General features: G+C 43.7%; 1 protein-coding gene across 1 annotated transcript; it reads right to left on the bottom strand.

Annotated features, from left to right (window-relative positions):
* Positions 1-897: 897 nt before the first annotated feature.
* On the bottom strand, positions 898-27188 carry sptbn4a (spectrin, beta, non-erythrocytic 4a). Its single transcript, XM_031871595.1, has 19 exons — positions 26027-27188; positions 17592-17855; positions 16569-16802; positions 16264-16353; positions 15897-16175; positions 15673-15803; positions 15299-15503; positions 13772-14017; positions 13503-13637; positions 13034-13275; positions 12425-12563; positions 12206-12290; positions 11678-11889; positions 9897-11323; positions 9670-9730; positions 9305-9573; positions 7730-7900; positions 7438-7480; positions 898-4747 (listed from the first exon to the last, which is right to left on the bottom strand). The coding sequence occupies exons 1-19, from the start codon at positions 26147-26149 to the stop codon at positions 4448-4450; spliced, it is 4656 nt and encodes a 1551-aa protein (XP_031727455.1). The 5' UTR covers positions 26150-27188; the 3' UTR covers positions 898-4447.

Here is a 27188-nt window from a genome sequence, read left to right on the forward strand (position 1 = left end):
AATGGGTGACGTCACGATGACTACGTCCACTTCTTATACACAGTCTATGGTTTAGATCCAAAAACACACCCTGAGTTACGGCTTATCGCCATAGATGTCGCCAAAGAGAACAAAACAGAGACCTTCGACATTGTAACTTTAACTCGTAGCTGACTTTTGTGATGGTTGGATGTAGTCGAGAAGTTGTCCTGACATACTCAACATTTCTCCGCAGTGTGACACAACAGATCATTTCATCAGTTTTGAAAAAAAAAAAGAACTGCTTTGACCGTGTGTTATGATTATCCTACATTCAGATTGATTTTTTAAATATTAATTTCAGACTTCTCTTATACAAGGTAACATTCAGGGGTTTTCCCTTGGTGGTTGAATTGTGACTGTTCGACCTGACAGATATTTACAGAATCTGGTGAAGGGGCCGTGTGAACGGGTTATGATGTCACTGCAGTGACAGAAATCTGGGCCTCAGAGCCATCAGTCATATCAACCCAAGTTTCACAGAGAGATGCAACTTCTGTCCCATTTTCGACACAAGTAAAAGCATTTTCATCACATTTCTTAAACCAGCAGAAAAGATTTGGGAGATCTGCGGAAATCTGCATGACATAGTACTTTGTATAATTGTTACATAGTTGGAGCACCCCATTGGGTCTGGCTTTCTACAGTATTGAAAATGCTAAAATACAGTGGCAAGATATATCAACATTTATCTTGGTCAAAAACTGTTTAGCAGTCATTAATATAATCCATACTGCAACTGTGATTAATCAGACACTTAAATCACAACAATTCATCTGAGGCATCTTGAGATTAATCTTAAAATAACTGTAACACTCTAAAGTGTCCATCACGGGCCACGCTACAAACCTACTGAGGGGACAAAAGACAATGGCAAAATTAAGGGATGAACAGATTTTATGAGGCAATACTATATTTCATATTTCCACAGACAGATATTGGCAGATGTTACTCAATTTCAATATACACACACATATGATTCAAATGTACATTCTGAAAACACATCAAGTTGTGCAGATTTTGTGCAATACCGTGTACGTGTATGTTTTATCAGAGAGCAGACCCTGCATCGCCACCGCTGTCTTACACCGTGCACGGGGCTTTGCTTTAGTGCAAAAACAAAAAGCAGCACGAACCTTTATGGTGTTCTTACTCAGTTAAATTATTCACGCGCCCACTCTACATTTTATTTCAAACTGCACGTACGTAGCTCGGAAGAGGTTAGGCATTTTACATCGGTCGCTTTAAGAAAGCCGTAAATACAGCATAAAAAATGTTTGCGTTGTAACAGTCACTGCATGTACAGAAGCAAGCGGGACGGTTCTGAAGCATTTAGATAAGCCCTTGACATGGACACGTGTTTGGGGGAAATACCAACCCTTCAGTTGATTTCCCCTGCAGTGGAGTCAGTATGAGGGCTAGTTCAGCTCTAACTTATATGAACATACACACCCTCTGATGTGTCTTTTAAAAAAACAAACATTTTCATAACGAGGTTGGAAGCACCAAGGCTTTAGCATAGAGTAAGTGGGGCCCATCGTGTACAGCCAATGCTAATCAACGGCGCAGCTACCTTGCCGTGATGATGTTGTGTCTTTTCCGTCATGGACACGTGGGAGCTGAAGTAAAAGTCCATTGTTAGTCTCAAGAATGTGCGACTGACCAGAGAACCACTCGGCTCAGGTTTTGGAACCCATGTTGAGGAACAAATTGTTTCCGTTAGGCGTGTGTCTGTGACCAGCGCGGGCATCCACATCAACTGCACATCAAGTCTGCATCAGCAGGTCTGGAGGTTTAGTTAATGTCATAGCAGCAAGTTGTGAAGTAACAACGACGTACACGCTTTCTTTTTCAGCCATGGTTTATATGCTGTCTGTTTCAGTTGGACTGTCACTGTTATAACATAGTGTGTGTGTGTGTGGGGGGGGGGGGGGTTCATTCAAAGTTATGGGAAGCAAAAACACACCGCACGTGGTGATGCAAGCTAAATATCTGCCATGTCCATTTACAGCCACGAAAATACTACAGCTCCTATGTCAATGATAAAAAAAATATGTATTGCAATGACTGTCATGTTTCAATAACCAAGTGTTTTCTCTTCTGACCCACTGCTTCAAATGGCATGACATGGCACTTATAAAGAAACAAATGAAAAGAACATTCACACCGTAGCATAGCTCGTCCAGCTGCAGCAATGCACACTGTCACTACAATCCTCAAGTCAGTGACTTCAAATGCTGCTGCTTCTGAGATGTTCTTTTGGTGTTTTATAGAAAGGAAGACTTTTTTTTTAACGTTTGAGGTGCAGTTTGATCAGATAGAAAATGGAAAACAAAGTTGCAGCTGCTGCCCATGTGTTAATGCATACTATTCCCTCTTTTGTCATTCATTTGAGTACAATGTGTCAAAATGGCTACATTTTCCTGGCAACTTTAATTGTACTTTAAAAAATAACTGATGTATGGCAAACAATAAGCGGATTCATTTCTGTTCACGTCTGTGATTGCAGCATACCGTACTTTAGTTCAGTCACCAATAACTAGACTTTCCATGGCAGCATGTACTGACCTGCCCAGGCGAGGTGAACTCTTCATGCCTGTGATGTGTAAATGTAACACAGACATACTGGCTAGTCAGTCAGATATTATTACAAGTTGTTATTGGGGCAATAATAAATATAGGCATATAAAAATACAACAAGCATACCTCCAGTATGTCCTGCTGCTCTTCCCTGGTCAAATGTGTTTGATACAACTAGATACTGGTGTACTTATATACACTATGCTATTTAATAGTGGCTCCTAATTTGCATATTCTTCATTTAAATGTCATTCATATATTTGAGTGACGATTGTTTTCTTTATTTGTGGATTAATACAAATGTTTTAATTTTACCCATTTCAGTTCAGAGTATTGTTTTATTAGAGCACAGGATTTATTGGTATACATACAAAGATAGGTATATACAATTCATGACTCGAATCATGACAGTTTTACATTTAACTTGCCTTTTGATGGAGAGATTCCGATCGGTTTGAACTTCAAATGAAACACAAAGGGTACAGAGAGGCTCAACTCTCAGTGGAACCACTTCAGGGGGTTGTTTTTACAATTTTTGGGGCACCGCAAAACGCGGCGGCAACGGAACATTTCACAGCTGAAATCAATACATTCTGGGGGAAATGAATTGCAGTAATACAGTACAAACAGCAGAGAGGCCATTTGGCATCTTAATTCATGTAACAGTAGTCTCTTATCTGGTTTACCCCTGTCCAAAGAAAAACCAACCTTCCCTTTCTTCTCATGCTCGCTGTGGTTTAGAAGACAACCCGACTTTGTCAAATTTACCTCTGGATTTTCAGAAGTGGACCGTGATAGTAAAATACAATTTGCCCCCCCCGCCCCCGCTCACATTCAATTATTGCAATTCCAATACTGCCCAACCTATTTCACGAACACAAAAAATAGAGGCAAGTTCAACAGGTGCACTAGACTTTTTTTCATGCAATGTTCTGATTTTTTGTCATGTATACAAAGGCATTGTGTCACATTAGGCTTAGTATTACTTTGAGCATTGCCACTTTGAACACACCTTGGATTAGAATTTGATGGAAAGTTCTTTTTTTTGACATGGATCGTTGTGGACAAACAATAATAATAATGAAAATTGTAATTAAAAAAAAAGAGACTGTAGAACTGTGTATTCATTGACACCAATGAAGTCAGGTGGGTAACACCAGCATTCCGTTATATTAACATGATTCAAAGCTAGCCATGTGACTGGATTAAATGTCAGTATGATTAGTATACAGATGTGTCAAGTGTCTAAGGTGCACAACTGCCTGGAGTAAGCTCACGTGGATGTGACAAATCATAGAGTTCACATTTGCGATTATTCATTCTTTCCTCTTCCCCCTTTTATCTCTTTGACAAAGAGAAGAAATAAAAAAAGTATATTGCTTCAAAAAACTTTTTTTCTTTTTTTTTGACATTGTGAAACATTTCATTCACCGCTTCTCGGGTTGGTCTAGCTAGACAGAGCGTTATATTATCAGTCAAAGATACATACAGAAAGATGCTGTGAATCCAAGAGATTAAACGATCAACGATGGGACGTGATAGTGACTAATTCCTGGGACCACTTGTTGGAGTCTGTCTGTCTGTCTGTCTGTCTGTCTGGGCCGACCTGCTATCTACCAGCAGGTGGCCCAATGCAAGCACTGATGTATTGCCTGGGTGAAGGGAAGGGGCTGAGAGATTAGTCTGTCACTGTAACAATAGTCAGTCCAAGGACCATGGCCTCGGTGTGTTCCGGCTCTGTGACTGAGGATCTGCAAACCTAGCTGCACATGCTCTCCATCCGTCCCTCCCACCCACCGCCTCCTACGCCTTTAGTCAGTGAGTAATGTTAAAAACACAAAGGGGCTCCTCATTTGCTCTTCCCAGACGTGCTGGAGCCCCCCGCCCCGCCCTCCATTTTGTCGGCAATTTCTGACGTGTCTAACTTCTCGGAGCCGTCCCCTTTCTCTGACCTCTCCTTCTCGGACCGCTCCTCCCCTTCGGCCAGCTCGGACCTCTCTGACCTGGCGTCCGCGTCCCCCTCTGACTTCTCCTTCCTCTCCGAGTTGTCGGGATCCATGGACGAGGTGCCCGGCTTGTCCCACTTGCCCATGGACTCGTGTTCAGCTATACAGGTGGTGATGTTTGAAGTCCAGGCCTTCAGGTCCTCCTACGAAGCAAATGACACACGTCTTATATAAGGAGTCTCTCTCTTATGTAATCTTACTCTTTTTGCATGTTTTTCATATTGTGTTTTGGGATTTACATAATTTCATCATTTTAGATCAGAATTTGAACCTGCAACAGAGAGAAGAAAACATATCAAAGTGTGGCTCCACTCATGGACGACAGGCTCGTGCTTGTGACAGCACAAGATGTCAACATCAATGGCATCCGCATGGCTGAGCGGTAGCGCTTTTTTGTGCTCTGAACACCAGAAGCCAAGTGTTACATTGAAAAGGAATTTGCAGGAGTCTATTCGGTTAATATCTCCAAAACTAGTTTTATAGTAAATGAAGTGCATTAATATCCAACTAAATTCACATTCAGTTATCCCTAGTAAGTATTGATCTATTTTATGAAATGATATCGGTAATAGTTTTCTATTATTAAAAGGAGTAAAATAAGGTCTTTGGGGAAATATCAGAAACATAAGTCTCAGCCGATTGGAGGGTCGTGTCCCTGTCTGTGTTTGATTGAAAGCAGCTCGCATGCTGCCAGACAGATGCTGTTGCACCCTAGAGAAGGAGATACAAGTAAACTGACTTACATGATGTGAGCAAACAGTGTTGTTAGTGGCATTGAAGAGACCAGACCACACCAGCATCTAACCGGCCACAAGTGACATTTGCAGGTAAGTGTACATGCTGTTTAATGTGCTGCAACTGAGCAGCTAATTAGCTACTTAACCTGCAAACTGACGTTAGCAGTGCACCTTTCCAGGTGTGTGGTGGCTCTTTCAACAAGCTGTGGTGCAGGACACTACAGGTGTTCATGTGTTTTAACTCCACTCAATTCAATTTATTTTGTATAGCCCAAAATCAAAGAATTTGCCTCAGAGGGCTTTACAATCTGTACACATGCAGCATCCTCTGTCCCGGAACCCTCACATCAGAACAGGAAAAACTCCCCAAAAAACCCTTTAACGGGGAGAAAAGAGGGAGAGACCTGTGGGAGAGCAACAGAGGAGGGATCCCTCTATCAGGATGGACAGAAGTGTGATAGATGTCATGTGTACAGAATGAACAGCATAACAGAGTTATAACACAGTCAATGCATATCACAGAAATGATTCATATAATGAGAGTAGTAAGCAGAATAAGTACGACTACTAGTTGGAGACTTAAGCAGGAAAGCTGACGTGGGCTATATTTCGGGGTCTATGTCTTTGTTGTTGTGTCTGCTCGCCTTTCTTAGAATGCTGACATAAGCCCACTGCTTCACTTAAGACTTGTTTAGCGGTTTCAAAATTGCATCTCCATCTTTGTAGTTGGAATAATCAGAATTATTTTGCTAATGCAAAACTAAAATCCTGAAAACAACAAATGATTGTGATTTTCTTGTCAAAGGAGAGGGGGGGGGGGGGGGGGGGCGTTTAATTTCAGCTGGACATGATGAATAAAAGTCTTTGGTAAGTCTCCACATAAGTACAGTAAGGAGAAGGCCACAGATTTCATAGGGATTGCATTGAGATAGTTCCCTGAAGAATAAAAAAATGTATATTCCTGTTGTACTGACAGTATACTGTATATTCTGCTCATATCCTGTTATTTGAATAACCCATAGAGGACTACAAAAGGAAAGGAAATTAAAAATAGACAAACTGATGCAATGTCTGACATTTATTTGCATACGGCAATGATCAAAACATATGAAGACTGAGCACAATGCTTTCAGTTTATATATTTTTATTTTAGTCCATTTTGCTGCACTTTGTTCTAAATCTGCTCCATTTATTCTTATTTGGTTTTTTACTCTTCATATATTTTTTGTCTTCCACAAATCTCATGAAAAGACCAAAACTACAGAAAGATCGAGAAGGCTTTCTAACATGTAGGGCACCCTAGAGAGCACTGCATCACGTTTTCTGCATTTTAGTGCTAAAAAGTGCAACAATGAGGCTGGCTGGTCGAGCAAAACCCCACATGGCTAAAGCTGGTGCAAGCTGTCGTCAGCTAACGAGTCCCTGCTGGCAAACATTAGAGAGATGGTGGGCTGAATGCGCTTAGAGATCATCACTAAACTTGACTTGGTAATCTCGGAGTCCGTCAAGAAAGAGAGTATCCGCTGCTTTGCAGCCGCCAATGATCACCCAGGGCGAGACTGTCACAGGCCTCGAACACTCGGCCAATCACCATGCTGGCCAGCTAGCTAACCTCCAGGCTAAGGTTGCTATGCTAATCAAACAAGTTGGCTCCCTCTCGAAAAAATATGAAGACCTGGAAGGGCGCTCAAGATGGAACGTTGTGCAGGTGGTGGGCTTGCCTTGAGAGCACGGAGGGTCCCCATCCCACTGAGATCTTGTCCCAGTTCCCTCTGGGAGACTGAGTTTGGACTAATCTTCCCTGCTATATCAAACTATGTGAAACCCATTTTTTCAATGATCCGACATTGACAGACTCTATTAATAATAATTATTAAAAAGTAGTCACCCCTGATGCTGTTTGGACCTGCTATGGGTCTGTTGAGCCTGGCCCAATGGAGTATTATATCTAGCTATGATGACTACATAGAGGTGTATTTAGAGGTGTAGTCTTTCATGGACCTCTTATGTGACACGTAGATGTCTAAAGTAAGTAAAGTGGATTATGTCCTGATGTCTGCTTTTGGTAAGCATGACTCAAATATGAATGTTCTTACCTCATCTTTTGCGTGGAATGCCAAGTTGATTCCATCGTTCATTCTGTTGCAGAGAAAATCAACAGGGATTGTCAGTTTCTCATGCACAGCAATGCCTTTTACATTTCTAATGAATAATAATATTGCACTTGTTTAATATTCTGCGATTTGATGTTTTTCTCTTAAATCGGATGAACTACGCTATCATTTCTTATTTTATTGCAAAGCAACATTACACTTGAAAATCAGTAAAATCACATTTTAAAATCACAATTTCTGCCATTAAAATTTGCCACAATAGAAAAGCTCTTACTGAAGAATGAAGACATTTTTCTTCTTCTTGTATCCCATTGAAGGATCAAACGTGCAGTTACTAAGTTCTACAGGGGGCTCCTCATTGTATGTTGTGGTCTGGTGCCTAGCATCCTTGTAGAAGGTCAGCTGTCCCTCCTTCAGCACACAATATACGTTTGTCCAGGACTTGCTGTAAAATTAAAATGACCCATTAAGACTACCGTAACAGATTATGATTGAATACATGTCACATGGGCCAATGGGACATAGATATACAAATGCGTATTAAAATAAAGATGGACACAACACACAACAATAAGGATATTCTGTCCTTAAATAAACATGCAACACAGTCACGATAAAGGTACGACAACAAACTAAAGATTTAAAATCTAATCTAACTAATTTGATTTAATATATTGTTTAAACCCCCTTAGTTACTGTTTGTCAAGCTTTCCGTTCCTGCATGGCACATATGCAGTTGATAATGATAACGGTGGCAGATTAACCACCAAAGTTCCCAGTACTTTTAGAAGCAATGGGTGCTTGATTTCAGACAGAGGTACACAAAAGCAGGCTTCTCCTTTCCAGCAGACGACTGATGATTTTGCCGGCTAAAACTACTTACGCTAAAACTGTCATTGGCATATTAGTATAAACTAACTCTATGGAACATTGTCTCCAGCTGACTTTATAATATTTCCAGCTTGTTTAGAATAATCGTCTTTTTAAAATGGGCCTTAGGTACACTTGATCGCTACACACATGATATTGTGCATGAAGCTGCATGTTAACAGGAAATAGTCAGCATCCCCACCAGTTGATTGGTTCCACGTAGAGGACATAGAAATAAAGAAACGGCATTGCTCTTTTGTTGCAGTATATAGAGAGTTAGTTAGTTATACTTGTAATACGAAGGTATTACAAGTATAATAAGGAAACCTAGTTTGGATGCTAAGCTTGTATACTTTTGTACATTCTCCAACAGTTTGTTATTGCATTTATCTTTAAGAAAAAAGGCTTTTAGTATGAGGACTATCCGATGTGTTTGGCTGACAATTTTGGAGTTTAAACTTCCAAAAATTTAACGAAATTCAGGACAAAGCTGCTAGTATTAGCCAAAACTCAACTTCCCGGATCAACTTCCACACAGTGGAGAAATACAACACAGTGATCGTGACTAGGGTTTTTTCTGGCATGTAACCCCACAAATGACTCGAGGTACGGTAGTCCATAATGCGTCCCTTGGCCTTGGAAGTAAAGATTGGTTGCTACTGTAGGTTGTAAACTAGTAAGCTGAACATGTTATCATTGGTATCTTATGTTAGAGCAGATGAATACAGTGTTTTATTCATTCCTTACACTTTTACTCCTGTGCCTTTGGAAAGGTTTGAAAAGACACCACCCTCCAAGTTAGTGCCTATGGACACTTCATCAGCATGCGGAGAAATCCAAAGCTTGACGACAACAGGCCTGCTGTTGTGTTTAGTTGCAGTTGCTAAGCTACTAATGGACAATGGCTTGTAGGCTATGGGTTTTGGCGAATGATGAATTGTAAGCTATTTTGTATCATTTACATCAGTAGCGGTTGTACCTGTTTGGGCTTCTTTGCTGAGCTTCAAGGTCAGAACGGGTGGCCTTTTTGCGGTAGAGGAAGCCTTCGTTTAGGGCAGTGTGTGAAGGCGGTTGAGGTGTCGTTGGGGCACCAGTAGCTGGAGCCGAGCGAGAACGTCGTGTCTCCTCAGGTTCTTTTGGACGGGGCCTCCTCCTCGGTTTGGGACGGTCTCGGGCACGAGGGCGTCCGTCAAAACGAGTCACGGGTGCTGAGAGGCTGCTTGTAGGGCGATAAGGCTCTCCTCGTGTCTAAAAAGGTAGAAACAAGAGAATGTCACACCAAGACACAAAAACAATTGAACATACACAACACTGTTGAGATATACTGTATGTAAGCTAACTCACCTGTGCTGCCTCTCTCTCCTGGGCCTGCTCTACAATCTCTGCCATGGTAGATCTCTTGTCCCTGAAGTGACAACAGGCATAAGTCACCCAAACAGTGACACAATCATTATAAACTCATTACATAAAATTAGGATCACACAGGACAGTGCTGACTAGGCAAACAGTAATACCAAAGTTTGTAAAGATCATTAGAATTTCACTGTCACCAGTACAACTCATTCACATACCCTGAGCGTTTGTCGGAGCCCTCCTTAACAGAGCCCTCCAGGTCACTCGAGTCCTGTCTCTGTAGCCTCTGCTTGCTGCTCCCCTCCTGTTCGCTGGACGACTGCCTCTCCAGGCGCCTCCGGTAGCGCTCCTGACGCACAATCAGCGGCAACTCGTTTAGCCTGGCCTGGATCTCCTGTTCGCTGGAAGTCTGTCTACCCAGCTTGTACTCCCTCTCTCGCCTCAGATGGTCCATCTGAGGATCAGAGCGGCTGCCACGGGGATCCCTTTGGAGACGGCCGTGGAGGAGCTCCAACCCTGACTCTGGCCCCACCATGTCTGCCATTGGGATGTCCCCAAACTGTTCCCGCTGCACTCTGCTGGCCTCTAGGAGGGGGTTTACAGCCTTGTGGATGTGGTTGATTCTGGGCTGCATGAAGTCAGCTTTCAGGTGCTGCCATGCATACGCCATCTTAGGGTCCATGATGCCACCACTCTGCGCCAGGTAACCAGAACTGCCCAGACTTCCACTGCTGTAATGATTTTGTGCTAGAAAGCCTGAGCTACCCAATCCCCCACTGCTCTGAAAATTCTGTGCTAGGTATCCAGAACTCACCATATTAGGTGGTTGTGCTAAATACCCAGAACTCCCCGTATTAGGCTGTTGTGCCAAATACCCGGAACTCCCCGTATTAGGCTGTTGTGCCAAATACCCGGAACTCCCCGTATTAGGCTGCTGCTGCGCCAAATACCCAGAGCTCCCCATACTAGGCGGTTGTGCCAAATATCCTGTACTCCCTAAGTTAGGCTGATGTCCCAAGTATCCAGAACTGCCCATATTTTGTGTTTGAGCCAAATACCCAGAACTGCCCATATTCTGTTGAGGCAGAAAGCCAGGGCTTCCCATACCTCCACTGCTTGGCTGCTGAGCTAGGTTACTTGAACTTCCTAACCTGCCACTGCCTTGATGGTTTTGCGTACTACCCACACTCCCAGTTGTCAGTCCAAAGTACCCAGAACTCTCTGCACTGCCAGCAGTTCGATTGTTTATCCCAAGGTAAGTAGAAGTGTCTGCTCCACCACTCTGGGAGGTCAGCGCTGAGAAACCGGAGTCACTTCCACCCCCAACCGCCTGGTGGTTCATTCCAAGGTACGAGGAGCTCACCAACTTCCCACTGCTCTGCTGTTCCAATCCGTGGTAGCCTGATCCATTTATAACTGGCTTGTAGCTGGCTAGGGTTGAGGACAATCTCTGGCTTGCAGGGGTGGCACCAAGATCCAGACTGGTCTGTAAGGGTTTGTGTTCTATATGCGCCTGTACAGTCTGCCTCAAGAAAGATGAGGTAGCACTGGCTGAGGGAACGCTGGGAGTCAGACATGATAATGGGAACATCCTTCGGCTGGAGAGTGGGGTTGTCTTTTTCTCCTCCTCTTTTTTCTTTTCAGCCTAAAGAGAGAGTTAACTAAATAACTAATAGCACTATATAAATCCAATTAAAACAAAGAATGGTCCAATAAAATGAGGGTACAACAAGGTATCAGGAATGATCTGCTTATTATAAAACAGTCTGTTTTTTTTTGGCTACTAAGCAATGTCGCATGAAAGGCAGATGGGGTTTCAGTGAATGAGAGCACACCACATGCAGTTAACGTCATGAGACAGATTTAGGCCCATAAACGATGCTTGCGCCCATGCCTGCTAAGCAAACACACATCCCAAGGTCACATTTTTTTCCTGTAGCAGCATTAAATTGTGACTCCACCAAAAACTGATTAAACATTTATCTACAGTCAAGCTTACTGCGGAAAGCTGGCGGAGAGAGCTGAAGCGTTCTTTCCAGGTTACAGCAGCCTTGCGGAAGGCCTCGTGGCGAAGGATGAGTTGCTCAACCTCGTCTGTTTGAGCCCGGGCCCCTCCTCCCTCTGGCTCCCTGGAGGTGATCAGCGGCTCCTTGGCCTTAAGCCAGGCTTCCGCCCTTACCGTCTCCTGGGCAAACTGGAACTTTTCCTGCTCTGGTGGTGACAGCAGACCAACAGCATAGTTACCATCACACCAATGCACGCCCCAGTAGAAATCAGTTGTTAACATGCCTGTGTATATGATGGTGGTATCCATGCCTTCTATCGTAGCAAATGTATATCCGCTATTATTTTAGAGTGAGTGTGTAATGTTAGCGCAAACGAGAAGAACTGTAAGATTCATACATGATTCATGATAAAAGGATAAAAGTGGAAAAAAGCATTTGTAGTTTGAGCCCCTTTGACATTTAACATAGCATTGGGTAAAAGCTGCCTCTGCTCTGATGTAGTCATCTAGTGAGTTACTCACTGCGCTGTAACTTCTCCTGGTGTTTGTCCCATTTTTCAACAAGATCCCTCTGCTTAGCCAGAAGACTGTCCAGCTTCTCTTGTATCTGCGGTGACAGACAGATTGCAGTCATGAGCACAACAACATATTGCTACATCTTAATCTAGTAATTGTACGGGTATTCTTTTGTGGAATGTGTGATAGTCATTCAAATGTGTTGCACTGTTTTGTTAGCCTGACCTCCTCTGATGCATGGTTGCCGGCAGCTATTAGGATCTTGCCCAGATCTGCACACTGCTGTATGGTCTTGCTGCGGCCGTCTACTTTGGCTTTCAGCTCCTGATGTTGTTTCATCATCACCTCTAGAGCCGTCAAATCCCTGAGGAGGGATAGATCAGATTATTCAGATTAAATGAAGCAATAAATACTATTAGGGACTCCTTATACCTGCAGAGTGTAAGATGTTAGCGGTATGCATGGAATTTTCTCCCAGTGACGTACAGGATCAGTAAAAATGCAACGATTTCAAAGCCAAGTGGATGTGCTGTGAGCTTATTCCACAGTGGCACTGGTTGGGTAAAATCACAAATACTGACTCACAATGTAAAATGTGTAGCCTCCAAATTCATCATATGGAAAAGTGAATAACAGATGTCATGTGAAAGTAGGTCAAGGTGGAACAGCAGCCTAATGCGACACTACACTGTAATTAAATTGTGCCTACAGGGACTGCACAAGACCACAGAGACTTTTAAAATCGGAACCACAAAACGCATCTAAAACTGGACCACATAATGGTATACAATGGTTTTAACCACATCTCAAGTAGGTGAACAGCAGATATCTTACCTGGGCTCATCCCATCCGATCTGGCCCATAATGCCTTCCATCCACATCAGGTTTTCACGCACCACTGAGAAGAACTGCACCTTGTCCGTTACTGAGGTGACCTGGACGCGACTGGCCTCGCAAGAGCCCAGCAGCTCCTTCCAGGCCTCCATCACCTCTATCTCTTTGACCATGATGGCCTCGGCCTTCTCACCAGCATAGATGGTCCTCAACTGGGCCGCGTTCTCCTGCAGTTGCCTCACCTGCACCAAGATGAGATGAAGGCAGTTAGTGGCTTCATCACAGTAGAATATAGTCAGATTGACGAATGGGTGTGTTTGTAGAAAATACATTGGTTAGTCCTTGGATGTGGAGTTGTGTCTCAAAAATAAGTTTGGTGAAATCTATATGCCCTCACATTGTGCCCATGAGCAGGAAGTAGGCCTACACAGGGTGCATAATGGGTTCAGAAAGAAATCAGATCACTTGCCTGTGCGACGAGCAGTTGAAGGGCATGCTCAAACGAGTGCATGAGTCTCTGCAGGGTGGCCGGATTGGTGATGTTGGCTTGGCACGCCCTCACCTCTGGCAGCTGCTTCATCTTCCCCGCGATCTGAGCCAAGACCTACAACACAGGACAGCGTCGTTATCACGAGCAGCTTTAAAAATAGAAGCCGCGTGTCACGGCCAGACTGTCTACCTTTTCAAATAGATCCGCGGCACACCTTGATCACAGGCGGGTGTTTGCTTTGACTGTACCTCTTTGCAGTCGGTGAAGAACTTGTGCAGCTGGTGCGACGCCGCCAGCATCTGCCTGCGGGTCTCCATCAGCTCCAGGAGGTCAGCCCACGACTCGTTCAGCCCGTCCTTCCACTCGGCAATGGTGGCTGCGTCCGAATGCCCGCAGTCGATCATCTCGTTCACCATTTTGTTCACCTGCTCCATGCGCCGCTGACCAACACTGTTGGTTTCTGAGGCAAACTTGGTGAATCTCTCCTGAAGCACCTGGAACACACGTGAGGCACACAACACTACAGAGACTGCACACAATAACATGAGCTAGGTGATACTGTGCAAAATGCAATTCATTGCAATAAATACTAGCTTTGTAAGGCTCATATTACTATTATTATTATTATTATTATTATGATCTGCACCAGCAGAGAAGGTATTTGGTTGTGTGTGTGTGTGTGCATGCGTGAGTGTGTTTCTCGGTGTCTATCCACAGCTAATCTCACATACTGCTTCAACCTAATATTTTTGGTGCTCACTTATGACTGTATGCTCAAGGACCCCTCACGGTTAGCAGTGATTCATTCATCACATGGTTTTATTAAAGGGAAAAATTGCAGATTTTCAACGTTATCTGACTTATCTCTATCTGATTTTTTAAATTGTTGCAGTTCTTGCCAATATTCTCTGTGTCTCTGGGGCGCAGCTGCAAAATCTGTTGTTCTTCCGGTATCCAGTGACGAAACAGTGACATCGTTGGAGACAAGGAAGAACTACTAGTTTTTCTTCAGCTTTGGTACCTGTGGGGTGCAATGCCATTCAGAAACAACCTTGTTCTCTTTGCTTGTATTGCAAGCTAGTTACATTGCCATCATTGAAAATGGCTTTGTTATGGCCAAAATATGAGTGTCAAGAAGGTGTAATGGACGAGCATGTTTACAGTGTACATTTTACAATGTTTGGGGGGAGGGGGGGGGTTGTCATTGTATATTTTTATTTAAGGGTCTGCCTCCAAAGCAGGATTGTGATCATAATGGAAACATTAAGTGCAGGCCTACTTACTTTATCCCATTGCATTTTTCCTTATTGGCTCGTGGAATATTTGCCAAAGACATTTATATTGTGATCACGAGGAAACTGTGTTTGGTTTCATTAAAATCAAATTATAATCTCAAAATTAAATCAGATCAGAAGATAACAGGGCTTAAATTAAATTTAATATTGAATGTTGCTTTCTTTTCTTTTGGTTTATCTTTAAATAGGAGAAACAAAATATAGGGCGTGTATGTATGTATATATATGTGTGTATATATATATATATATATATATAGGGAAGATGTTAAATTGTAGGTTTTATTACAAGCTTTCAACTTTTTTATAGAACAATAAATGCAAGAGGTATATGAATATTCACCACCTTTCAATAACAGCTCCTAACTTGATATGACTATTTTCACTGTGTTTTCTATTACCGCTTTCACTCTCGCTTTCACTTTTTTGTGAAAATTTAAGTTAAAGTATTTGTTTCACCCAAAACCGTACTGATGAACTGACCGTGACGTCCTCGAGGTCGTGGCCCAGCTCAGTGGAACTGGCCACCGTCTCTCGCTCAGTGATCCACTTCTCTAACTCCTCCACGTCCTTGTTGAGCTGATAGAGCCAGTACTGCTGTTCCAGCTTGGTCTTCCTGTGCTCCACCATGTCCTTCAGAGACACATACAGCCGGTCTATGTGCGACTGCTGCTTGGTGAGCTGCACACTGTTGAAAATAGAGGGGAAAACGAAACGTTACAGCTGCCAGCAAACGAGCATTGACAATGTCGCAATTGTGTTATCCTACATGGCACATGGAACATGCAAAGATCAAGCTTTACTCTTTCTTTGGGCCATACAGTATGTGCTGCTTTGTGGGTGCACGTGAGCCACACCTTTCTGGGTGTCCAAGTTCCAGTAGACGCTGGCACTGCTGGGATAGCATGCCTACTGTCTCTGCGTATGTTTCCACCGTTTGCTCCAGAGCCAGGTGGGCCTTCAGCAGCTGCAGGGTGCTCACCTCGTCCTGAAAACGATGATCAGAACGACGTCACCATTCACTTTCACATTCGTGCCAAGAAAAAAAAAAAAACAGTGTTAGCGACAGCCCTGCCCGTACCGTGCCTCTCTCTTCGTTGACCAGATGGAGCTTCTGACCTGACAGCCAGGACTCCACTTTAGCCGCCTCGCTATAGTACTGCTGAGCCTGCAGCGTGGCATCCAGCATCATGCACCGGCGCTCCGTCTCCAGCTGCAAAACCTCCCACAGCTGGCGCACGTGCCCGGCCCCTTCGCGCACAAACTCCACCTCGGGAGTCCTCAGCGAAGCGATGATCCCTGCGCGGTCCAGAACCTCCTCCACGCGAGCCCGCCGCCCTGTCAGCTCCCTCTGGAGTGTCTGAAGGACCAATCAGAGGTGAGTTCCCAGACTGAGCGTGGTTGGGTCACATTTCAGCCCACCAAAAATCGTCGTCGTTGACACTTACCTGGTTCTTTTTTACATGCTGCTGAACACTCTGAAGGTTAGTCCCATAATCCTTACAGGAGGCCAGGGGAAGCCTCTCCTGAATCCACAGCTATCAAGTAACCACAATCAGGTCATTACATTTCTCAGAATCAAACATGGAAGCCACGGCACTGATGCATTGCCACAGACATTCGTTCTTTAACAGTCTGATTCCTTAACATGCACCATCATACCATGTACTGACGGATGTTCAAAAGGGAATAAAAAACGGTGTACATGGAAAAGGAAAAGGATAGGGAACAGAGAAAAGAAGTCTGCACTCACTATCTCGTCCTCCAGGTCCTGGGCGACCTGGTGCATCTCTTTGGAAGCCAGCAGAATGCGGCGTCTCTCCTTCAGCGGCTCAATGAGGCGGACGATGCGGGTCTCCACCATGCCCGACTGCTCGCCGCCCTCCCTGTCACCTGCCATCAGCCCTCGCTGGGGTAGGCAGACCCCCTGCAAACTACCCAGGTCTCCCACATCCTTGTAAAAGTCCCCAATCTGAGACTCCATAGCCTGTACCGGAGGGGAAGGGGGGCGGTCATGTTACAGCCACATGACGGACTGACAAACTCTGCACATCAGTTATTTTCCTATCGGAACAGTTTAGGGTTACATAACTGACTGTCTCACTTTGAGAAAAAAAGAAGAAAAAAAGCATGCGGTGCATTTTTGCATGCCACCGAAACTCGTGTTTAAGAACACGCCACAACCGCGGCCTGGGTGGACGCATGTCGGAGCCGGGGAAAATGACATAAACAACAGCGAGCTGAAGTACGCAGTCTGTCAAAAGCATTAGCCACATCAAGGCAGATTAGAGAGTTTTAGTTATACAACGTTTCTCATGGGCGAAGGTGCTGTGGAGATAAGATAAGTTGCATGACACATGTATGAACCAAGGCCTGGTTGTTGTTTTTATTATTTTAAGTCAGGCCCAGTGGAATGAGAAGTAGAATAAAACTACTGTACCTAGTTCTTGAGGTATTGAGTATTTCCATGTCATTACAAAACTGTTTCCCACTGAGGTTTAAGATTCCAGATGTTATGGTTTTACCTGTCACATTCTCATACTATGTGCACAGTGAAATACATTTGTAGACATTTTAGTACAAATATGAAAATGTGCCGGGCAGTAGCCTACATAAGCTGGGGATGACCAACTGATGGTAACCGGCAACATAAATCATTCGTGGCTGGAGAGCAGCTCCGGTTTACAAGTGAAAGTGTTTCACACGTGAAAGAATCATTTGGGTTTCGGTGACACTTAGCGTAAGAGATGGTGCCAGCGAGAGCTCCGAGACTTGCCTGGAATTTCTGGAGCTGCTCGTTGAAGGTGGGCAGATGGTGCACCTGCTCCAGCTGGGGGGGCTGCTGCTCCAGGTGGGAGAGCTGGTTGTCCAGGTCCGAGTAGCTCTTCATTGCCGGCTCGGGCTTGTTGTTTTCGAAGAGCTGGCGGGCCTTGGCCTTGGTCGTGCTCTCCAGGTCGGACCAGCACTCTCTGATCTCCTCCAGTTTCTGCTGAACTACGGGACGCAGCTCTGGCTTCTCCTGGATCAGCTCCTGACCCTCCTGGACACAGGAAGTGATGACTGTTATGGACCAATTGTTAAACGCTGACCAAAACCATGACATCAATTTAAGTCAATATGTGTTTTCCCAGGTGTTAAAGCTATCCGATTTAAAAAAAACATTTTGTGTTGGACTGTCTCTTCTTGGCTGAGTGACTCGTACGCTCCTTTGATGTCAGCTTTTGCTTCCTATATAAGCTGAGATGATTGCTGCTACTCTTGCTACCACAAATCATTGAACAGCACTGCACTGCACATATCTGTTCACCATTTTAGATTTCAAGCTCAAAGAAAATCTATTTCTGAAATCAAAATGTGTTCATTCTAAATTCATCTTTATTCACACGACCAACGATTTTAGGTAATTGATATCCTTTGATGGATTGCCTCTAAAGGGAATTGGTGTTCAAAGAAAAGAAGCACAACATGCTATTCTTTACCATGAACCTGTGGATCTTGTTTGGATTACATTATTGCAAAATGTTACTGTGAGAGTAACATTTCATGGCGCTGAAAGAGAGTGGCTAAATTCTGTTTTGTCCCCAAAAATAGCTCGGGACAACACAGCTCCATGCCAATGCAAGCATAGGCAGGTGTGTGGGGCAACGTTTGGCCTCGGGCTGACCTAAAAAACCATGCGTGGTAAGTCTAATAAATGCCTGCTCTGTGCTCCTCTGCTCCTCTCCCCTCCCCTAAATCTTGGGCTTTGTTCATGACGTGATGTGGATGAGGAGATGCAGGGAGATCAAAGCTTGTGGCACATTCCCTTTTGTGTCAATGAAGCTCTCCCCTGAAACATATTTCATCGCCTGTCTCCTTAAGGGAGTTGGAGCTATTTTGACAAGATTTTTGGAAATGTTTTCTTGCATTCACAGCGTTGTGACTTAAAATCTCTGCAGATTTGATTCATATTCTAAGAAGCGAGCGTTTCTTCTCCACATTACTCTATTGCATACGATCGCGGTTGATGTTTTCATCATTTACTCAGCTCGTGTTGTAATAACAACCATGGACATGATGGATTCGATCTTCTAAATTCTGCTTCCCCTCCTTCATCTTTTTTCTGCGGGAGCTGGACCTATATCCTATGGCTTTCATAATGCAGTGCTGCATTCCTCCTCTTGGCACCGGCTCTCTGCTTAACTGCTGCTAGCGCTCACTCGCTCACATCCATCTCTCTCTCTCTCGCGCGCTCTCACTCCTATCTTCCCACAGACTCGCTCCCCCTCTCATAATGCAGAGCCAGCAGAAAGCAGGTCTCTCTATCTCTCTCCCTCTCTCTTGGCTTTACTGACACACAGGAGGGAGGCGGGGGGGTGTAGAGAGAGAGGAGAGCAGAAAGGCAGAGTAAACAGGAAGGAGGGAGGCAAAAGGAGAGAGAATCAAAGGTTTGTGGGGCTGGGATGAGGCTGCGGGTGTGTGCTACAGCCTGGGCACAGTCAGATCCAAAGGGCATCTGCGAAAGCAAATGTTTGAGGCAGTCGCGGCTGACACAGTGCGATATTTGAATGGCTACCACGGATGAATCGCGCAATTACGCAGCGGAGTGGTGTTGCCGAATTCTGCAGGCTTTTCTTGTGATGCTGATGCAGCATAGTGAAATAGTGGGTGGGATTATGGGGCTTGTTTTATACTGCTGGCACAAACAACAATGTGTTCCCACCCACTGGATGCATCAAAGTAACATGCAACGTATGCCGTTACCTCCAAAACACTGAAAGGAGTTATAATGGAAATATCACTTCATGTAGATGGCAGCATCCTTCTTTGATGCCATGTCTTCCCTTCTGCCCAACCCACAATGCAACACTGACAACTACGCCGATGTCCAACCGGCAAACTGTCAAACTTTGAGTGGATGTGCCATTATTTACAATTCTAGATTATTCCCGCTTGATACAAACCTTCAGATGTGGCATACACTAAAAAATCCACTATTTCTAAAATCCATATGCTAATGAGGGTGAATGCACGAGTGGCATGTTGTATATGAAAGTACCATTGCCATCAAGACAGAAACATATTGTCCATTAAAGCAGTTGTTTGAACATTTTGTCATGACTAATAAGTCATGTATGTAGTAAATTAAAGTGTATTCTTTTATGGATTAAAATAGCAGGATAGATGTAATAAACAAAATACACAGATGTGCAGGTTAGGGATGAGTATTAATAAAAAATCAGAAGTAAAATATCAGGATAATGAATGCAGCACAATAAGCTACCAAAGTAAGTACTACATTTATTATGAAAAACGGCAACATCTGGAAAGCAACAGAAAACAGCAGGGGGAATAAGTTGATCTATACTGCATTAAAGACGTGACAAACCGTTACTTAATTCTACAAGTTTAAACCTCTGAAAGGTATCGTTGGATGTTGAAGTGATTTTAAACCGTTTTGAATTAAGAGAGTTTTTGGAAATACAAGACTTTTAAAGAGCATCAAGACAATAAATATAACATAAGTAATTTATAAAATCCCAGTGTAACATTGATAACACTAGTGTGCGTTTTGGAGAGACGATGTCAACTGCAGCTGCATTTCTAGTGGACTGCAAATATGTTGCATGCTGTAGTGTTTGCACAATGCTGTTTTATAGCAGTGTAATAGTGACTGGACTGGGTTCATAACTCAGAGATTGTACAGGTATAACACTAAAAAAGTTAAAAATGTTGATGTTTGTTCAGTTGTAGGTCGACAGAGAGATAATAATGGTTACTATTAACTCTATAGCCCTAGCCCTATTTATAGGCCTCTGCTGAAAAATAGCATACCCATACCTTTTAGAGTGTAGATCTGAAACTACAAGGTCTATTTTAATAATTTTGATGGTATAATACATGTAAAACTTGTGAGAGACTTGTTCACATGTGTAAATATTGTGTATATGTTACTGGTTAATAGTGAATGAAGATGGCACACAGCTCAAATTGAAAAGTTTCAGTTTTGCCTGAAAAAAAGCACTTTTATTGAACTTTTTTTTTTTGAAATAATGCCTAATGAACCCTAAAATCACTCCACAGTCATAGCACAACAGGTTTGTGGTCTGTCCAAGCTAATTTTACATTGTGACTCGGCATGGCAAGAAAAGCATTTGTTACTAATAACAGTCCTAATAAGTTATGACAGCAAGACAGCTTGCACAATACCTGGACCCTGAAGCTGAAGCAGCTAAAGGGAATTCAGCCATTCATTCATTTTATTACTTGCACTATATTTTCTTGCTGATACCTACTAATATGTTCAGGTAGTTCTTATTCATCGTTATAACTACAAAAAATAATGTGCAGTAATTCCTAGATATCCCACAAAATGATTAAGTATGTTATCCACGTAATTATGAGCGAAGAAGTATAAAAGCCCACACAGGGCAGGTGGGTTGATGGGTCCAACAAACAGCTTTCTTTCAGCCAAGACATGTGAAACGTGATGTCACAGTTGATTTATCTGTCACGTAACTTGCGTACTCGTACTTCCATTGTTATTTGATCCCAAACAATGATCTTTACCTTAATCTAACTAAGTAGGTTTGTTGCTTCCTGTGCAGGGGGAAGTTTATTTTGAAAAGAATGAAAAAACACAGGTGTTGCTGGCTTTCACAGGAAAAGGTATAAAAAATGAAGAGTAACTTTTTGTAAGATATCATAGGAACCGTTGTATAAGGATATGTTGATATGTTAAAATAAAGTCTGCTTAAGTCTGCTTAGGGAGGAAAGATTGGTGAAACACGGGACTCTCATCCAGAAGACTGGTATTCGTGTCCTGTGTAAAACCAAAATTTACTTAATACTTAATTTTAACCCAAAACATGCTCTTTTGCTAAACCTAACCAAGTAGTCTTGTTCCCTAGACCTGAACGTAATTAAGACTGCAGCTTCAAAAGCTCCACGAGAGGTCAAAACACTACAACGTTGATAAATACATATGTAGAAATGTCGATATGATACGTGTGGACGTCCAGATTTAACGTATTGCTCGTTTGCAGAAATGTAGAATGCCAATGTTTTATCCCGCCTGGGTTGCAAAAGTTCTCAGTGATGCATTCTTAGTTTGGGCTCTCTGGGATTTATTATTTGATCATAAGAATAAGAATATAGATAATTCAAGCATACATTGAAATATATGCTGAATGTATATGTCTTAAGGAGACGCCATCATACCTTCTCTGTCTCCAGTCACATATAAAGGAGGGTGAGGTTTTTTATTTTATTTCAAACTTTCAAAGGGGCAGCAACTAAATATTAAGCTGCCCCTAACATTTCGGCATGTGTATGTAAGAGGTGCAGTGTTTATCAGTCAGTCACTGATCCCTGTGCTCCAGGCGGACAGGCCCATGGGTTGTCTGTGCGTTGACCCCTGAGCCCACGCTAAGGCTCGGCACAAGGTCGGCCGTGAGTCCTCTCACTGTAACAGAGAAGCACCCACAGATCCTCCACACACACACACACACACACACACACATACACACACACACACACACAAACGCACGCACACATGAGTCGGCCCGGAGCTGTGCGCTCCTGGCTTCATGTGCTGAGTAAGTACTGAGAGAACAGAGGTGAGGGGCGGAGGCGGGAACCCTTCCAAAAAAAGGACGCGGAGTTCTCCGATCATGGCAGCTCGCGGCGTCATATTTTCTCTCCATCTCTCAGGAAACAACGGACAGACAGAGATAGAGAAAGACATGGGGGTAGATTATGGGATGCTAGCAGGGTGGCGGAGACATGAGTGTCTCTGGTACCGTCTGTACGTGACTACATACACAGGAACTATGGGAAATTGTGTTGGTCAGCACGTTAGAGACAACCTCTGTGGAGCGGTCGTCTTCTGTCAATCTTTTGGTTTTATCTAGTATTTGGAGTTAAAGGTTATTCAAATACGCTGATGATTCAGAAATAAAGCAGTATCCTGTTTCACTTCATTTTCATTTCAAGCTGAGACGTCGTTCTAGTTAGAGGAGCTCTCTGTGTCTCTCTGATCAGAGTCTCTTATAGGCATGATAACGTTTTATTATTATGGAAAAATATTGTGAACATATGTATATCAAAGGCAACTGGTTATTGGTTAGAAGTTGTCATGGTGCCCTTGTGGTTTAAGATGCATACCATATAACGATAGACTGTATGTAAGAAGTGGCATTAGTCATCGTGGTGTCACCCACTGGTTAGTGTACATGCAGTTTGAAGCCTCGAGTTTTGACCGACGCCATCTTGGATTACGGTCGTTGCCATCTTGACTTTTCGCAACCAGTAAACGTAAGTGACCATATTTGGACTGTGGAGGAGTGATGTAGAGACGCAGTTTACGGCTCTGGTAGGGTGGAGACCTGTCAATCACTGTATAGCCCCGCCCTAAAGCATCCCCTGCTTTATGGTCTGACTCTAAATGGACCATCATTTACTAAATGAACATCATGCTGTATTGAAGAAGACTTGAAACTAGAGATTGAGACCATAAACTCATGTTTACAATGTTATAAATATAAAGGTAATAAATCAAGAGAGAAGTAGAGTCATTTTCTCATAGACTTCTATACAACCAGAGGAGTCGCCCCCTGATGGTCAGTAGAGAGAATGCAAGTTTGACTCCTGCATATAAACTGCACTATTGAACATCAGGAGCAGGTAACAGAATATAGCTGTCAATTTAATTAAATGAAGAAATTTCAAACCCAGTCACATATACTGTATAGTGTATATTATAGTTATCTGTGATAATAAAATCATGTGTGCTGAGCAGACACCAACTCAAGTGTCCTCAACTCGAGTCCAGCTTCTGTTGAATGAATCATTTCATTCTATTTCACCAGTGATTAAGATAATAACAGGCATATGATGAGGATGTTAACAGCGGTGCCACTAAGTCGGCTTTATACATACATGCAAATGTCATTGTTCCACCATTTGATTATCTGTTTATATAATTATATATTTCTATAAATTGCTTGGTCTATAAAATGTCAAAAATGAGGGATAAAAGGCTGTCACCATTCCCTAAAGCCTGAATCCTACAGCTTCAAATGATTGGTTTCTTTTCCTCGAACCCAAAGCTGTTTAGTTTACAATGCTATAAAACAGAAGCAGCATTTGAAAAGCCGCTGGAACCAGAGAATGGTCGGACTTTTGCACGCGAAACACGATTAATCCGTGATCAAACAGTTGCAGCTTCATTTTCTATCAATTGACTAATCCTTAAATTGACTAATCGTTTCAGTGCTGGAAAAACCGAAACAGAAAACGTAAGTGTAAAAATAGATCTGGCAAACCACGTTCAGGTAACGAGTTCCATCCAGAGTCTTGTAGCCTGTATTTTTTTAATTCACAGTGAATGCTAACATTAGAGTTATTATGGCATTAATGTCACACGGAGTATCACTCATAGTGAGCTCCAAACATGTTTCTGTTTGACGACATTACATCTTTTATAGTTCCATTTGAGCAATGTTGCTACATTTGATTATTAACTTTCCCACATAGGCCTACGAGTCTCTTTACTTTTGACGTTGTAAAAATAACACCTCGTGTGCCGACTGTGAATAAAAACAACTGTAATGTCGTAATATCCCAAACAGAATATCCTGAACTACTAAGCCACAGGACGTAACACTGTTGAGAACACGTATGGATATGGCTGCACAGACTCTAAACCTGGGAACAGTCTGTAGCAAAGACAAAATAAAGAAAGAGTCATCTACTAAAAGCACTAACCCATCTGCACACATTGAGCGGTATGCACAAGGAATCTTTCCTCTCTATTGCATCGTGACTGAACCAAGAGGAGGTGTCTGCCAGCCCAGTTGGGAGGGTCTAGACTGTGATGAACTTAGTGACAGCTAATGAGGACTTCCTCATTAGCTGTCACATGCAGCAGTAGGCCTCATCTTCATGGGCCATGGTTGAAATTTGTTACACCGCTATCGTATGAATATTTAATAATAGCCGTATATACTATGAAAACATGAATGTGTAAAAATCTATACAGTCTAATGAATATCTTAATGTATTCAATAAAGAATTAATAATTAAAACGGTTGGAAATGTCAACAAAACCTCTCAGGATGTTATCAGAGATGTAAATACATTTTAGCAAGGTCACAGTCCGATAAACCTCACCAGCACTATCGCATTATTCAGCATTTTTCTTTTAAACATGTGTCCAGCAGCCACATGTCATGTATTTCTGTCACACCGTGTCACTGGTGCAGGCAGAGGACAGACAGCAGTAACTCATTCGCTTCTAGATTAGTGAATTGAATATCCAATATTCAAAAACCGCACTCACTTTACACTGAAGCACTTCCTGGTTTAACCAAATCCCAAAGATGTCATCAATCTGAATCAATTATAAACATCTCTAAAGTCAGCGATTCTGTTTCCATTGTTTAAAAACATCAAAGGAGGTTACACCGTGATAAACGATGCACATTCCTACATGATAATATGATATAGTATTGACTTATGCAAACATGTCCACTAAGGCTAAACCCACTTGGATCTTGTGGTCTGTTGGACCACATGTCCTCCTCAGCAGCAGGAGCTTTACGTGAGACAGAGCCGATCATCAAACTAATAAAGAGCCCAGCTGAGCTTCACCGAGGCAGAGGGCATGGAGAACATTCTGTGTGGATGGGACGGTTGCTCTGTCAGGGGAGCAAAGCATGATTGGAATGTGGGGCCCAAAAAAAAAAGGCAAACCTGAAAATGTGTTGATGATGCGAGCTGACTATGTATATGTGTTCCTAACAGACTTTTGTATATACTTGGACATGAAAGGAACCTGTATCCTCTGTATGTTTGGCCTCCATTACTGCAGAGCTTTAAGTGTCCTCTGTGTGATTCACTGTAACCTCCATAACGGAGCCGTGAAATCCAGGTGATCTCACCTCTGGGCAGAGACACCAGAGAACCACGGGGGGTGTACCACCTGTGAACCGGAACAACACCGCCACCATGGCGACTTAACCTTGAGAACGTAATTCAGAATGTCCCCGAGCAAAGTGATGAAATGAAAAGCTGAGTGATGACATCTCTCACACTCTCACCTATTACCACTCCAGTGCCACCACACCCACTGTCACTCATGTCATGCTCTCACCTGCTCCGGCCCGTCCGACCTCCCTCTCCATCCCTCCCTCCCTCCATCATCATCATGCCCTGGTCACCTCCACTCACCTGCTCGATCTTGGCAAGCCATTCCTTATTGCGGGCCAGTTCTGCCATAAAGGCCTGGTGCTTCAGCCACTTCCTGTGTAGCTTTTGAGCCTCGTCCCGCGCCGTGTCTCGGGCCATAAGCATCTTCTCTTCCACCCGCTGTCCCAATCACTCAGCTAGGGGAGACAAAAATAGCCACCATCAGGAGCCCAACGCTCGAGCCGGCCCTTCTTCTCCCCCCTCTTTCCCACAGGACGTCCTGTCTGCCTCCTCTATGCAAGAGCCAGCCGCTCTGCTCTGCTCTCCTCTGCAGGGGCCTGGGTACCTGTACCACTCACCCCAACCCCCACCAGACACCCTTTTCTGGAGGAAAAAAAAAATCAAGATAAGCACCTCAGCAGCAGTGGTAGCAATGGAAGCACTCAAGCCCTTCCTTTGGGTCGCCCCTGGGTCCTCATGCCCTACTGTTTCATGGGTCTTGCGGTCCTGATGCTGCAGTGCCTGCTAGCCAGTCTCAGAGAAGGCAAAAAACAAGCAGCCAAATAGAGCAAATGCGCCAAATGACAATGCTGGTAAAAGAAATGACACAACACATCCGAGGCTCCTTTCGGCTTGCGGTTCGTCTTCCAGCTCCGGATGTCGATTACAATCCAGTGGAGGTGTAGATCTAGCTTAGCCACAGAGGTGTCTTCCAGCCGGGGCAAACCTGACCGTCCGCCGCTCGACCAGTCCCGGTCAATCTGTAGTCCGGTGTAATGATGCTGTAGACAGGAGGAGGAGGAAGACTTGGAGTGGGAGGAGCAGGGTGAACGGGATGCAGAGGCAGTGCAGGGGGGAAGGCCGGATAACATAAGCTATCCGCTCTTGAAATTCATCGCTCCCAGCCGCTGCAAAGATGCCCACGTAGGCTGGTGTGAGATAGCACACTATTTCCTCTCCTCAGTTCCCCCTTCCTTGTGTCCCCGAACAGCTCAGCCGCGGTTGGTGCATGCTGCTGCAGTCCTTGCCTCTCAGCTCCTGTGTGTGTGTGTGTGTGTGTGTGTGTGTGCTTGCGCGTGTGTGCTTGCGTGAGTGTATGTGTGTGTGTGCAATCACAATCAGCACTGCAGTGCCGGAGTAGAGAGAGAGGGAGAGAGAGCGAGAAGGAATGAAGGGAGAGAGGAGGAGGAGGGGGAGAGTGAGA

Source organism: Anarrhichthys ocellatus, unplaced genomic scaffold (genome assembly GCF_004355925.1).
Source record: "Anarrhichthys ocellatus isolate YVR2014 unplaced genomic scaffold, GSC_Weel_1.0 scaffold59, whole genome shotgun sequence".
Classification (NCBI taxonomy): domain Eukaryota; kingdom Metazoa; phylum Chordata; class Actinopteri; order Perciformes; family Anarhichadidae; genus Anarrhichthys; species Anarrhichthys ocellatus.